The sequence below is a fragment of the Pyrgilauda ruficollis genome, unplaced genomic scaffold (assembly GCF_017590135.1).
Source record: "Pyrgilauda ruficollis isolate IOZ18807 unplaced genomic scaffold, ASM1759013v1 scaffold84, whole genome shotgun sequence".
Taxonomy (NCBI): Eukaryota; Metazoa; Chordata; class Aves; order Passeriformes; family Passeridae; genus Pyrgilauda; species Pyrgilauda ruficollis.
The window spans coordinates 413,530-427,455 of NW_024530377.1; the positions used below are offsets into that span (position 1 = coordinate 413,530).

The following is a 13,926-nucleotide window of genomic DNA, read 5'->3' on the forward strand; positions in this document are numbered from 1 at the left end:
TGTAAACTCACTGAGTTTTCTGTGTGGAGTTTTTGCAGGCAACTCTGGTGAAAATTCAGGATTTTTTTTTAATCTTAGGGTTTTCAGAGGGAATAGCCATTATTAACTAATTGGAAGTTGCATTAATGGCTCCTAAACTGAAAAATGATCCCACAATTATATTGGATATTCCCAGTGACAGCTTGTAAACTCACTGAGTTTTCTGTGTGGAGTTTTTGCAGGCAACTCTGGTGAAAATTCAGGATTTTTTTTTAATCTTAGGGTTTTCAGAGGGAATAGCCATTATTAACTAATTGGAAGTTGCATTAATGGCTCCTAAACTGAAAAATGATCCCACAATTATATTGGATATTCCCAGTGACAGCTTGTAAACTCACTGAGTTTTCTGTGTGGAGTTTTTGCAGGCAACTCTGGTGAAAATTCAGGATTTTTTTTTAATCTTAGGGTTTTCAGTGGGAATAGCCATCATTAACTAACTGGAAGTTGCATTAATGGTCCCAAAAACTTACAAATGATCCCACAATTTCAATGAACATTCCCATATACACCCATGGGATTTTCTGTGTGGAGTTTTTGCAGGCAACTCTGGTGAAAATTCAGGATTTTTTTTTAATCTTAGGGTTTTCAGTGGGAATAGCCATTATTAACTAATTGGAAGTTGCATTAATGGCCCCAAAAACTTACAAATGGTCCCACAATTATAATGAACATTCCCATATACACCCACGGGGTTTTCTGTGTGGGGTTTTTGCAGGCAAATCTGGTGAAAATCCCATTTTCTTTCCTTCTCCTTGGGGTTTTCAGTAGGAATAGCCATCATTAACTCTGGATAATGTCATTTTTTCCAGCCCCACCAACCACCTGCTGTATGGGAACCGAGCTCTGTGCTTCATCCTCACCCGGCAGTACGAGTGAGTAACCCTGCACCCCTGGGCTCAGCTGCTTTCTAAACAGGGGGCATTTGGAATTCTTGGCATTTTCTTAAAGCCCAAAACATCAAATTGGTTCTGGTTCTGTGGCTGCAGTTGTGGTTAAGGATCCCCCATCCCTGGAGGTGTCCAAGGCCAGGATGGATTTTTTTCTTGGAGCAGTGGAAGGTGTCCCTGCTCATTTTGGGGTGGAACTGGGTGAGGTTTAAGGTCCTTTCCCACCCAAACCATTTCCATAGCTTGGGGAAAAAACCCAAACCATTCCATAGTTTCCATGTGAGCTGCTGTTTTATTCAATTTTTAATTGTTATATTCTCATTTATTGGATTTGTAGTTACGCTTTTTACACCAGCCTGGAGATTTTTTTTTTCTTTTTTGAGCTATAAATAATAAATTTCTCTTCTTTCCCCTCCCTTCTCTCAGGAGAGCTGTTCTTGATGGAAAAAGAGCCATAGTTCTCAAGCCTGACTGGCCAAAGGTTGGTTTCTTGCACATTCCATTCCAAAATCATCTTTTTTCTTTTTTTTTTTTGGCATTTTAGAGCAAGATGAGAACCCAGAGCTGATTTTTAATAAATGGACACGGAGCTCTGTGGCCTGAGGATTCTGCCAAGTGCATTTTGCTTGGGGTTTTAGATGTAAATTGTTATTTTGAGGTGCCTGTCGGTGCTGGTACGAGGTGCTTGGCATGTGTAAAGACAGAAGAAAATGTTCTATTATGTTTTGAGTTAACAGAATACTTTAAAATATAAATTTAGATATATAGCAAAATCCTGGTTAATGGCCAGCAGGTCTTTCCCAATATTCCTGGCCTGAAGGAGAGTAAATAAGGGATACTTAGAACATTGCAAAGTAGCTGAGATTAGAGAAGAAAAAGCAAATTTGCTCTTTTCCAAAACAGAGAAAGCAAAAAAAAAACCCCAAATTTCCTTTTTTCCCAAAGCTTTCCCAGTGCCTTATCCCTGTTCCAGCTAAAATCTGATTTTTCACCAGCTGAGGGCAGTTCACTTGCTGGATTATACAAAATTTGCCTTTTTGCTGCTACCTGCAGCAGGTTTGGCTGTTAAACCCTCCTCTCCTTGGTGTGGCTAAAACCTTGAAATCCTGATTTTTTATGTTTTTTTTTGTCCTAGGGTCACTACCACTACTGCAAAGCCCTGGCCCTGCTGGGCAAGGCTGAGCTGGCGCTGGTGGCCAACGAGAGAGCCCAGGAGCTGTGCCAGAGCAGCCCAGAGGGGCTCAAGGAGCTCGTCCAGCAGCAGGAGAAATTCAGGAAAACCTTCCAGGAGATCCATGGTAATCCCTGCTGGTTGCACACTCGGGGATTGGCTTGGGATCAGCTCGTTTTTGATTCTTAATGCCTTATTTTTTCTTTTTTTTTTTTGTAGGTAATGAGCATAAACAGAAGGCAAGGAAGCCTCTGCCTGAGAAAAAGTAAGGGGTTATTTTTGGGTGATTTTTGGGTGATTTTTGGGTGATTTTTGGGTGATTTTTGGGTGATTTTTTTAAAACATTAGCAATGTTTTTTGGTTCGTTTTAAATTTATTTTTAATTGATTTTTAATTTTAATTATAAAAAGTAATTTTTAATTTTAATTTTTAAAAATTAATTTTTAAAACATTTATTTTTTTTTAAAAATAGTGTCTTTAATTTTTTTAGAATTAGCAGTGTTTAGGTGCTACATAATGTAGATACTGCATAAATTTTGTTGTCTGTCAGGAAATAAAAACGGAACTCATAAATTGATCAGGAGTACTGAGGATTTCTATGAACTAAATAAACTTGAGTATCCAAAGCAGTGTGAGGCCAGGGTATTTTTAACAATTAATTGCCATTGTTAATTACTTCCAAATATATAAATTTAGTCATTCACTTCCAATTCTGGAGGAAACTGAGGTGTTTTTTCAAACTGTTTTATTATTTAATTAATGTTGTTATTTGTGGGTTTTTTTGCTGTTGCTGAATCTTTGCACAAGTTTGGACTGTGCAGTTTGAAGCTGTAAAAAAAGACTGATGAAATCCTTTACATCTGTTTATGGGATTACACACCTCTAAGAGGGGCAAGATTAATTTTTATTAATTTTCATGTTCTATTTGTGTAAAACATGGAGAAAAGCCCAGGAATTCTCTCTTTTCCCACATCAGAGACTGCACTTCCTCAAAATCTCCTCCCAGAATCTCCCAGGAGCAGAACGGAGCGGAAAAGGAGAGGAAGAGAAGCCAGGCTGAGCCCAAAGAGGCCCATGGGGCTCCAAAGCAGGATGCCAAGGTGAGGCTGGGATTGCAGGAATTCCAGCTGGAATGCTGGGCCTGCACCTCTGCAATTCCTTCAGCAACTGTGCATTTTCCTGGGATATTTCCTTCCAAAGCCACCACAGAAATTGGGATTTTCATGTGCTTGTTGGAAGGAGGAGATGGCCACTGTCATGCTTGGACTTGGAATTTTTTAGATTTTATTTTTAAAATCTAAACCTGAAATGTAAATGATTATTTTTAAAATCTAAAAGTAAAATTTAAATTTTTCTATTTAAAATTAGCAAGAAGTAATTATTAATTTAAAGAGCTATTTGTGACATTTTTCTTGTCTTTGCTGTCATTATTTTAAGATAATCAGTTATAATTTATATGTTATAATATATATTTATTATATATAATACACATTATAAATATATATTAAATATAAATATATAATATATATTTATGTATTAAATACAAATATATAATATATATTTATATATTAAATAGAAATATATATTATAAATTTATAATAATATACATTGTCTTTGTATGTCTTTGTAAATGTATAATATATTGTTGTAATTAAATAATGTAAATACATTATTTACATTATGGTAAATACATTATTGTCTTTGTAAATGTATAATAATATACGTTGTTGTCTTTGCTGTCGTTGTTGTAAGATAATCAATTATAATTTATGTTATAATATATATTTGTAGTATGTTTAATATATGTATATTAAATATATATTTATATATTTAATATCCATTATATATATTAGGTATATATAATATATATTATATATAATATACATTATACATATGTTATATATAGAAAATATAAACATTTAATATGTATTTATATATTAAATGTAAATATATAAGTGTATAATATATTTTATATAATATATTATATAATATATAACATTATATATTGTTATACAATATTATATAGTATATAATACTATATAATGTCATATACATTATTATATTATATATAAATATATAATAATATATATTCCTATTTATACATATTTTTATATATGTAATTTGCATATTATAATATAGCCCGTGAATTGCACCATAAAAAAGCTGCATGATGCAGAAAATGCAGAATAATTCGAATTTTCAGCCAGGGCAGGCCAGCTGCAGCAGAGCTGTTTGTGCTGCCAGAGCAGGGGGAGGGCCCTGGGCAGTGACGTGGCCCTGGGAAAACGAAACCAGAGCAGGAGGGCAGGAAATGGAAATTTTGGAGTTTGTTGGCAGAGAAAAACAGGCTGGGGAAAGCCCCAGAAGGGCTCAGGGCTTTCTTGTTGTTTTCTCCTGAAAATCTCTCTGCAGGTCTGTGAGTTTGGCTTCCCTCAGGGGGAATATTTCTGTGTCAGATCTGTAGATAATAGAAATTGAGGCAAACTTGGGAGGAAAATCGTTAAAGAAGCGCTTTGATTAATGAAATCAATTTTTTTTTTTTTGCCTCTTGATTAGGAGCATAATGCAGCACGTTTTCATTTCTTTAGTTGCTGAGGGGTTTGGGGGTTTTGGCTTTGTTTAAATCCACTCAGGGAGATGGATTTGGGGTTTGTAATGTGATATTTTTGCCATCAGGTGACTGAGCCCCAGAGAACAGAAGGCAAAGGTTCCACGCTGGAGCAGCCTCAGAGTGAGTTTTTCTTCTGTTTTTTACCAAGTCTGAGCCACTTCTTCCTCTGCTGCTGCCATAATTAATGACCAGAAGTTAATTTCCTGCCATTTCCACAACAACAAGCAATCGACTTTTACTTCTTCCTTAGACACTTTTCTATTTCTGTCTTAATTCCTCGATGCTTCTGCGGTTTGAATCACCTTGACTGAATTCAGAGCTGAAACTGGAATTAAAGAGTAAAATCTGAGCCACAGGCTGGAAATGCTTTCCCTCCTCCTGAGCCAGGATGTGAATTAAAGAGGAATCTGTATTTCAATATTTACAATTAATTTGTGGTTAGTAAATGCTCCATCAGAAAATAATTCTGCAGGTAAAGAGGGAAGAGGCCACAAAATATTTGGCAGAGTGAATTTTTAGCTGCAGACTTGGGAGAGTTGTGTGGTTTCTTGCTCATGTTTGGGGTTTTTTTAATGAATAAATCATTTTACTGAGAGAACTCCCAGCCCCCAAAGCTTCCCCAGTGCCAGAGTTGCTTTTCTGCACTGAAAGTGAAGTTGAGGCAGTTCTGAGCTTCAAAGGGAAATCCTTTCCTAATTTTTCCTGGGGGTTTTTACCACCTCCTCTCACTTGTCTGAAGCCTTTGGTGCCCCATTCCTGGAATATTTAAATACCTGAGGAGGTGGCAAAGCACAGAGCACTTGAAAATTGGATTTTAGGAAAGCACTGAAGGTGTATTAGGAAATATTATTTTTAAAAGAGCAGGAGGAGAATCCTGATCTTGTGAGCTTTGTGAACACCTTCAAGGATTAAAGGATTTCTTGGGAGGTGGAAAACGTGGGGAAGGCTGCACAGGAAATCCCAAGAGGTTTTTGTTGGGAAGATGTCAGGTAGTAAAGGAGGAAAAAAAAAATGAAAACTTTCTTTTCTGGAGACAGGCTGGGAGAGTTGGGATTGTTCAGCCTGGAGAAGATTTTGGGGAGAGCTTGGAGTCCCTAAAGGGGCTCCAGGAGAGGGTCAGGGGATGGAGGGACAGGACACAGGGAGTGGCTTCAGAGTAGGATTTGATGGGATATTTGGCAGGAATTGTCCCCTGGGGGGGTGAGGAACTCCTGGCTTTCTAAATCTCTTCTCCAGAAGGAGTCTGGGTGTGACTGGATCCAGGTTTAGCGGCAGAGGGACAGACCTGGCCTCTGGTTTATGCCCAAGGTTTGTTGGGTGGGATTGATCCTTTCTGGGAGTTTGTCCCTCAGGATTAAGGATGGCAAACCCAGGGAATTCATACAGGTGAAATAAATGCTGGATTTCAGATGATGGAGATAATGATTAGAGAAGGGGATTTTAATCAATCTATTACACAATGGAAGTGGTAATAACCTGTGGGAAATTTTAGAAGGAATTAAAGATGGGACCTCTGATTTATTTTTGATGATGTGGTTTATTTTTCTTATCTTCTGCATAGGCAGGAAGGGTGAGTTCAGCTCACATCTTCACTGCATGGTTCAGGTCCCAAGACCCTTAGTTAGAAGACTTCTAAGGAGTTATTAACCCATAAAACACTGCTAACAAGGATAACTGATACTTCAGTGCATTGTTTGTTCAAACAATAGTTTAATAATGAAGCAATATTTAATAGTGATTATTTTTTAGCCTGGAGAAGAGAAGGCTCCAGGGTGACCTTAAATCCCCTTCCAGCACTAGTTAAAAGAGATTAATACAGCATAACTTTCCAACATACCACATACAGTATTCATTTTAATATTTGTGAAGAGCCAGTCATATAATATGCATTTTTCACATATACTATTTCAGGGAGACGTATAAGTGTACTACAGTGATGAGGTTACAATCACATACACAAACTTCTGCATATAACAACATCTCTTGCTTGCAGAGTTTAATGGGATTTTCTTTTTCCTGTAAACCTGTCTGACTGAATCTTCTTAAAATCTAGGTTTAATTTTTAAAGTTCCCTTTGCTTTTGCCAAGGCATCCTATTATCAAATCTCTGATGTTAACCAGGTCCAAAGTCCATCATCTGTCTTGTGTCCCCCAACATTCCAACAGCAAAATAAATCCTGGATTTCAGTTGATGGAGATAATGATTAGAAAAAGGGATTTAAATCAATTTACTACACAATGGAAGTGGTTATAACTGATACTTCAGTACATTGTTTGTTCAAGCAATACTTTTATAATGATTATTTTTTAGCCTGGAGAAGAGAAGGCTCCAGGGAGAGCTCAGAGCCCCTCCAGAGCCTGATGGGCTTCAGGAGAGCTGGAGAGGGACTGGGGACAAGGGATGGAGGGACAGGACCCGGGGAATGGCCTTGAGCTGGAGAAGGTGATGCTGAAACCAGCCAAACCCAAACTTTCCAACCCAACCTGAAGCAGTAAAACTCATCCATTCCTCATCCTCAGTGCTGAACACACCCAGAGCCTCAACTCCACTTTTCTGGAATTCATTTCTGTGGAGTTTGCTGTGGGTCTTGGGTCTTCAGAGAGCCAGGAGCAGCTGTTGGTTGTAGTAAAGTTGTTTTTTGCATGAGTTCCTCAGTCTTGAAGGCAGAGAGTTCAAGTGAGTTCTTAAGTTAGAAGATGCAGCTGGCAGTGTTATTCTGTTACTGTTTGTTAAGGGTAGGGCAGTTGTTTTCTGGTAATTGAGCAGTTTTCTTTATCTTTTCTACAGATAATCTTCTTTTTAGAAAGGTGTCTTTTGTTACTAGGCTATTGAGCTTCACTGTATAACTGATAAAATTACATTATTTTATTGCGAGATGCTCCACCCAGTGAGAAGAACTAAGCATTTTTGCTTAAATATAATCAGAGATTTAGAACACCACAGTCAGCCTTTTCTTACTAAATTCTCAGAAGAGCAACTTTTTTCTCTGCTATAATCCCAGAAGAAGACCAGGCTTATCTACTCTACCACTAGATCTTCAGAAGAAAACTACACTTTTCTACAAGATAACTGCTTTAACAAAACTCCATCTGTCACTTTAAGAAAACTGCAGCTATTATTTAATCAGACTGCTGCTAACATTTTGACTAATAGGGTGTCAGGTTGTATTTTAACTCTTCGTGTTGTTTTGTATTACTGCATTTTTAATTTTATTTTTATTTTCTTCCCTAGTAGAGAACTGTTATTCCCGCTTCCCATAGTGTTGTCTGAGAGCCCTTAATTTCAAAATTACAATAATTTGGAAAGAGGAGGTTTACATTTTCCATTTTAGGGGAAGCTCCTGCTTTCCTTAGCAGACACCTGGCTGTTCAAACCAAGACAGTGTAAAAGTCTGTGCTAAAGCTTTCTGGCATAGAGTCCCAAGCAGAGGCAGAAGTAAAAGCTCTCACAGAGTCCCAGGCCAAAGCAGCAGCAGCCCCACACCTTTCTTCTTTCTTCTTCTTGATTGTGATGATGAAGAAGAGAGCAAGGAAGAGCGAGCAGGAACGGCCTTTTCTTCTTCTGATGCCTTGAGAAGGCTGACCTAGAGCAGGGATTAAACAGTTGCAGAATAAAGCAGGGATTCATTAAAAGGCCTCCATGGATGCACCTTGGGCAGCACAAGAGCCCAGCCAGGGCTGCACCCAAGATGAACCAAAATGGTCCCAAAATGCACGAGCGCTCACGGGGTCTCTCCCTGGGATCAGCTCTGCTCCATGTGCACATTGCAGTTCAGTGTCCAATTCCAGCTCAGCCCCTGCACTCCCATCCTGCTTGTTTTTCTCTCTCCAGCCCACGGGGTTTGTGCTCCTGGGCTGAGATTTGGATCATTTGTCCTTGGTGCCCAGTTGGAGCAGGAATTGTTTTGTCTCCCTGCTCTGTGCACAGAGCTCACCATCCCATAATATGAAGCCCAGACCCACACACTGAAGCAGCACAGAATGTGAAAAATAGAAAAGCTCAAACCTGAGGCATCACTTTCTTCTTCTTGTCCTATTGTTCTTCTTTTTGTTGGTGGTTGTCCACACCCCATTACAGAGGTTTTTATACATAAACCACCCAATCAGCTAAAACCATGAATCTAAAACATTCACAATCTGAACTTGACTCTGATGTACAAAAGTGATAGGGAAGTAGAGTCAGTTCTTACCTAAATTAGTTTTATCTATTTACACATACAGCTTTTTCTGTTTGCATGAATAATTCTGTCTAGAGAAGCAAGCAAGTTTCTGCTGTGTTTTTGTTATGTCTGGAGCTAAGTTTAAACTGAGCTTTAAACTAGGCCTTAGGGCTTTTACTAGCTAGTTTTTTAAGGCACTTAAGAACTTTACTGCTAAGTAAAATAAGTAGTAGTAAGTGGTATTTTTAAGAAACTTTACTACTGGTTTCTTAAGGCACTTAAGATACATTTCTGCTTACTTAAAACTTGAACTTACACTTCTACTTCATCTTGTTATATTTGCCCAGTTATCCAATCAAAAAAAAACCCAAACAAAATTAAATGTAACAGCAGTCTTAATTAAGTAGCTTTAATATATATAAAATTGAATACACTCGAAATATTGACAATATAGTTTGGTTAAAATAAGGAATAATTTGGTTCTGATAATAATTAGCGCATAAGCAAAAATAACCGCGCGGGGTGCGGAGTGCAGGGCTTGACCCCCGTCACTTGTCACCCCACTTGTCACCTCACGTACAAGCTTACCAAGCCAAAATTCCCCTTTTTATGCTGTATGTCATTACTGAAATAAATGGGGCAGGTGATCTGTCTCCTTTTTTAGTGCCTTTATTAAAAACCAGCTCGGATGGGGAGAACTGACGGGTCGCGCCCACGCCGCTGCTGCTCCCAGGAGTGGCAGGGAGGAGGAGGATAATGATGATGCAGCTGTGTCCCCTGGTTTGCAGGCACAGCTGGGGTTTCCATCCTCATGAGAGCCCCAGGAGATGCCCCTTTTTCAGTCTGACATTCGAGGTCCTCTTTCTAGTCGACCTCCTTTTAGGTTGGGGTGAAAGGTAAAAAGGATCACAGCAGACACTGGATTCAGTTCCTCACCTCTAGACATCACTTAGATCTCTTAATTCCACGGTGGCTCGTTGTTTTAGGGGTTTTTCCTGCTAGATTTGGTGAGGGGCTTCCTCATCTGCACACCAGCTCTGATGTCACCTCCCCCCTGTCACCTCCCCCCCTATCTGCAGTGTCATCCTCCAGGAAGCAGCAGGGAGACAATTGGGCTGATTTCCAACATTAACAGGTCATTGAAGAAAAACTGTTAACAGCAGGTGATTACAACATGAAATTATTAACAGCTAATGGTTTAACTTGTTAACTCTGCCACTTAAAAAAAAATGGGGAACTTTTCCACTCATAACAGTGACCATCTCCTCCCATTTTTGATGGTCACACTTGTATCTCCACCCTCATCGTCACCTTCATCACGCATGCCCCGCCATTCTTTTAGGGGGTCGTGCCACTCTTTGGGGGTCTCCTTTGAGGAAGGCCTCTCCTGTTCCTCGGTGTCCTTTTGGTAGTTCACCTTTTGGATTACACATGTGCACCAAGCTGGTATAATGTAAGCCAAAGCTAATATAATGTAAGCCAATATTATGTTCTAGCATCAAAGCAATAAATCTCATATAATTAACATTTTCCTGGTGTCGAACCAAATTCTCCTCTCTTCCAACTAAATTTAGTAATAGTTATCTCTTGCTTCTTCCTGTTCTGAACATCTGCAGGAGAAGCAGGGGGGGGAACCTCTCCTCTCCCTTTCTTTCTTGGCATTACACCTTTAACTGTTTCATTATTTCTAAATATTAATTACTGTATCAATATTGATTACTGTTTCAATTTTGTCAGCACAAATCATACCTATTTACCACAATCTCCATGTGGCTTAATAGATCTTAATTTCTCTAAATCCTTAACTTCAATCCCTGCATTCATTCCTCTGTCTGAGGAGCCGAGGGATGCTTGCATTCCATCACATTTCCAGGCATCCACCTCTCCTGGAGCTCCTTTCACAGCCCTGGAGAATCATCTGAAGGTTTCTCTGGGGCTCCATTCACTGAGAGCCCCCAATATTTGCAGTTTCCTTTCCTGAGCTCCACTTTGGGTGTGTGCTGGTGTTTCTGGGTAGGTAATTTTGCCCCAGCCCCTCTGTGTTCCTCATTATCTGTTCCCCCCCAGTTCCCAGCTGTGCTCAGCATCCTCTGTGCCTCTCTGACATCCTTTTATCTCCTTTGCAAGTTGGGCTCTGAGCCCTTATCACCCAGCTTCAGGGGGACTGAAAATTTCCCTTCTCCCTGCTGTGTGTCAGAGGACAGGCACTGACAGAGGATGAAATTGGGCATTAAATTGGAAATTCTTCCCTGGCAGGGTGAGGTGGCACAGAGAGGGCGGGGAAAGGGCAGGGTGGCTGATTTTTGGAGGAATTGAGGAAGAAAGAGGGATAATTGTGGGAGAGAGATCTGACAGTTCTTGGCCAAACACCACAGAACGTGTTGGCTGCAGTAATTTCACCCAACTTGTGTTCATGCCATGTTTCTTCTTTATTTGCACTGCTTTATTTTCACTTTCTGTTCTCCCTTCCTCCTCCCCCTGGTTTTGTAGAGCAAAATATTTGATTTGAAAGGAGGAGGAGGCTCCCAGTGACTGGCTGGCCCCAGTTTGCTGTGGGTGGGGGAGGAAGAGCTTTTTTTTTTTTTTTTTTTTTCCTTTGCCTTTGTTCACTGAACTTGCAGGAGTTTTAATGGAAAAGAACTTAATGCCACATTATATTATAGTAAAGTTGTTGGCCTTTTTGATTTATTTTTCCTGCTACTTCCTATTTTTGGTCTTCATGTACTGTTTCTTTGAGCTCGTTTATATTTTTATTAAATATCTTTGGTCGCTCCTAATGGAAAGTGCTAAGAAAAGTAATACTACTTCTAATATTTTTAAGTGTTTGTGGGGTAAGTAAATGATGTTTTCTGTGGAATTAATACATTTACTTAAGTACTTTAATTGTAAATCAGCTGGATTTCCTTGTTAACCTTGTTTTAGAAGCTTTTTTATTTCAATTTAAAGCAGCATTTGAAGTTGAGTTTTGTAGGGGAGGAGTTGTTTCTATGGGAATTGTTGCTGCAGTAATTTTTGTTGAATGGCTTTTGAAATTGGATGAAAATAATGCTGATTGATTTCTTCTTTCCATGCTGAGGTGGTTTCTCTTCTCTGCACTAAGATTTTGTTGTGAATTAGATTGGTTCCTTAAGGGAAAGCAACACACAAAATGAAGAAAAAGTGAAATATCTCAGTCTTTAGATGGTTAAATGACGATGTGCTGCAGGTGTTTCCAGGCTTTCAGAAGGATTCTGATTTTCCATCATTCCAGTATCTCTATTTAGAGGAATTTGTGGGGATTTTTAGCGTAGCTTTGGAGTTCCCCTGAGTTCCAGCAGCCATCCACTCAAGGAGTGGTCCATGAAGTAACTCTGAACATGTTCAGTCCTAGACTCCTGATTTCTGCGCTGACTCATTTAAGTTTCGGGTCATTAAGGAGCTTTTCATGAGAAATTGCTGCTGGCAGGAGGCTTTGGGTGCCCCTGGGCAGGATTTAGCTGAGGAATGCTCCTTGGCCACCTCCCCTGCCCGCAGGGAGAGCTCAGCGCTGCCTTGGGTTGTTCCACAGTCGCTGTGGCTTTCGCTATTTTCTCTTTGAAATACTCTGAGAATCATTTTTAAGCACAGACGGTTGCTAAAGTTTCACCTACAACGTGAATAACTCCTCCTCCTGTTTTCAAATCTGATTTTCTGGCAGTTCAGCAGAACGATCACCCAGTGCCCGGGAGTTTCAATCCAGGTGCTGCTTTGTTTTCCTGCGGGTGTGTCCAATAAAAAAAAAAAAAAAGATGATTTTGCAGTTAATGGCAGGAATTCCTGGGTTTGTCATCACAACAAAGCCTTAAAGCGCATTTTCTCCTTCCTTGTTGCTCAGGAATTGTTCCCTCAATCACTGTTCCACAGAAGCGTTGGATCTCTGGAGTTTTGAAGTGCTCCAGTGAATTCTGTGTCAAGTCTTTGATGAGAAATTTGAGAGTTAAAAGTGAATTGGTCTCACCTGATAAAAAAAATTTATCTCACCTGATAAAAAAAAAAAATCCTTCCTTGTTTTTGGCATCCAGTATTTCCACTCTGAGTTATTTGTCTGTCTCTGTTTATTTCCATTTGCGATTGACAAGGCTTGAACTTGACTTTAATTTGGGGCTTTTGAAGCAAAAAATTCATCCTCATCGTTTTTTTCCAGAGAAACTTGGACCTCCATAAGGATTTGTTACTCCCTTTGAAAATTCTGATTGATCACTAATAGTATAAGAAAAAAAAACCCAAACAATTTTAATATAACATAGTGCATTATATTATTTTATAATACATTACCTAACGTACAATGTATGCAGTCTAATATACAATACATAATTGTATAAGAATTAAAAATAGATGTTTTTCTGGTATATATATTAGAAATACATCTACTTCTAATATATAAGTAATATATTTAATATATATATGTATAAACTGGTTCTTATATATATAAAACCTTTTATAGGACAGACTGATTTCTTTAGCCTGGAGTCCACTTTAATAATCAGGATTTTGTGATTATTTAACCAGAATTTTGTGATTAAAGTCCTGCAATCCTGCAGGATTTTAAGATTCCTCTATTTGTTTGAAATCTCTCCCCTTTAGGATTTTTTTAATCCTATCTACTATTGAACTAAAACTAAAATCAAATTCATGGTATGAACACTTTTTGTTTGTGTTAGTTTTGACCTTGTCAGTTTTTAAGATCTACATTTCACAGAGCCAAATGTGAGTTCCAGGTGCATTTTTTTGTTTGCTCGTTTTGGGTAATGATCATTTTGTTTAAAATCCTTTTTTTTTCCTCTTTACAGACCAAAGTCAGCAAAACAAACGAAAGCCAAAAACCAAAACTTGTGACTATGAAAAAATGAGGTAAGAAATACTATTTATTTAAAAATTTATTCTTATTTTGAGCTATTTTGTGTAAAATTAATACAACTTGGATTTGCTGCCTGCTCCTTGCTAATGGCTTTGTGTAATTTTTTACATCCTAGTAGTGGATAAAGTCCCCAAAATTCCAATTTTTCCACAGTTATTACTTGAAAACTGAAAATCTTCAGC

At 38.6% G+C, this 13,926-nt stretch overlaps 1 protein-coding gene across 1 annotated transcript in view; it reads left to right on the forward strand.

Annotated features, from left to right (window-relative positions):
* TTC3 (tetratricopeptide repeat domain 3) overlaps positions 1 to 13,926 on the forward strand; it is a 55,240-nt gene that overhangs the window by 12,621 nt on the left and 28,693 nt on the right. The window contains exons 10-16 of the mRNA XM_041487786.1: positions 849 to 911; positions 1,353 to 1,407; positions 2,062 to 2,224; positions 2,317 to 2,362; positions 3,074 to 3,197; positions 4,774 to 4,828; positions 13,677 to 13,737. Of these exons, the coding sequence (XP_041343720.1) occupies positions 849 to 911; positions 1,353 to 1,407; positions 2,062 to 2,224; positions 2,317 to 2,362; positions 3,074 to 3,197; positions 4,774 to 4,828; positions 13,677 to 13,737 (567 nt within the window). The remainder of the gene's footprint in view (positions 1 to 848; positions 912 to 1,352; positions 1,408 to 2,061; positions 2,225 to 2,316; positions 2,363 to 3,073; positions 3,198 to 4,773; positions 4,829 to 13,676; positions 13,738 to 13,926) is intronic.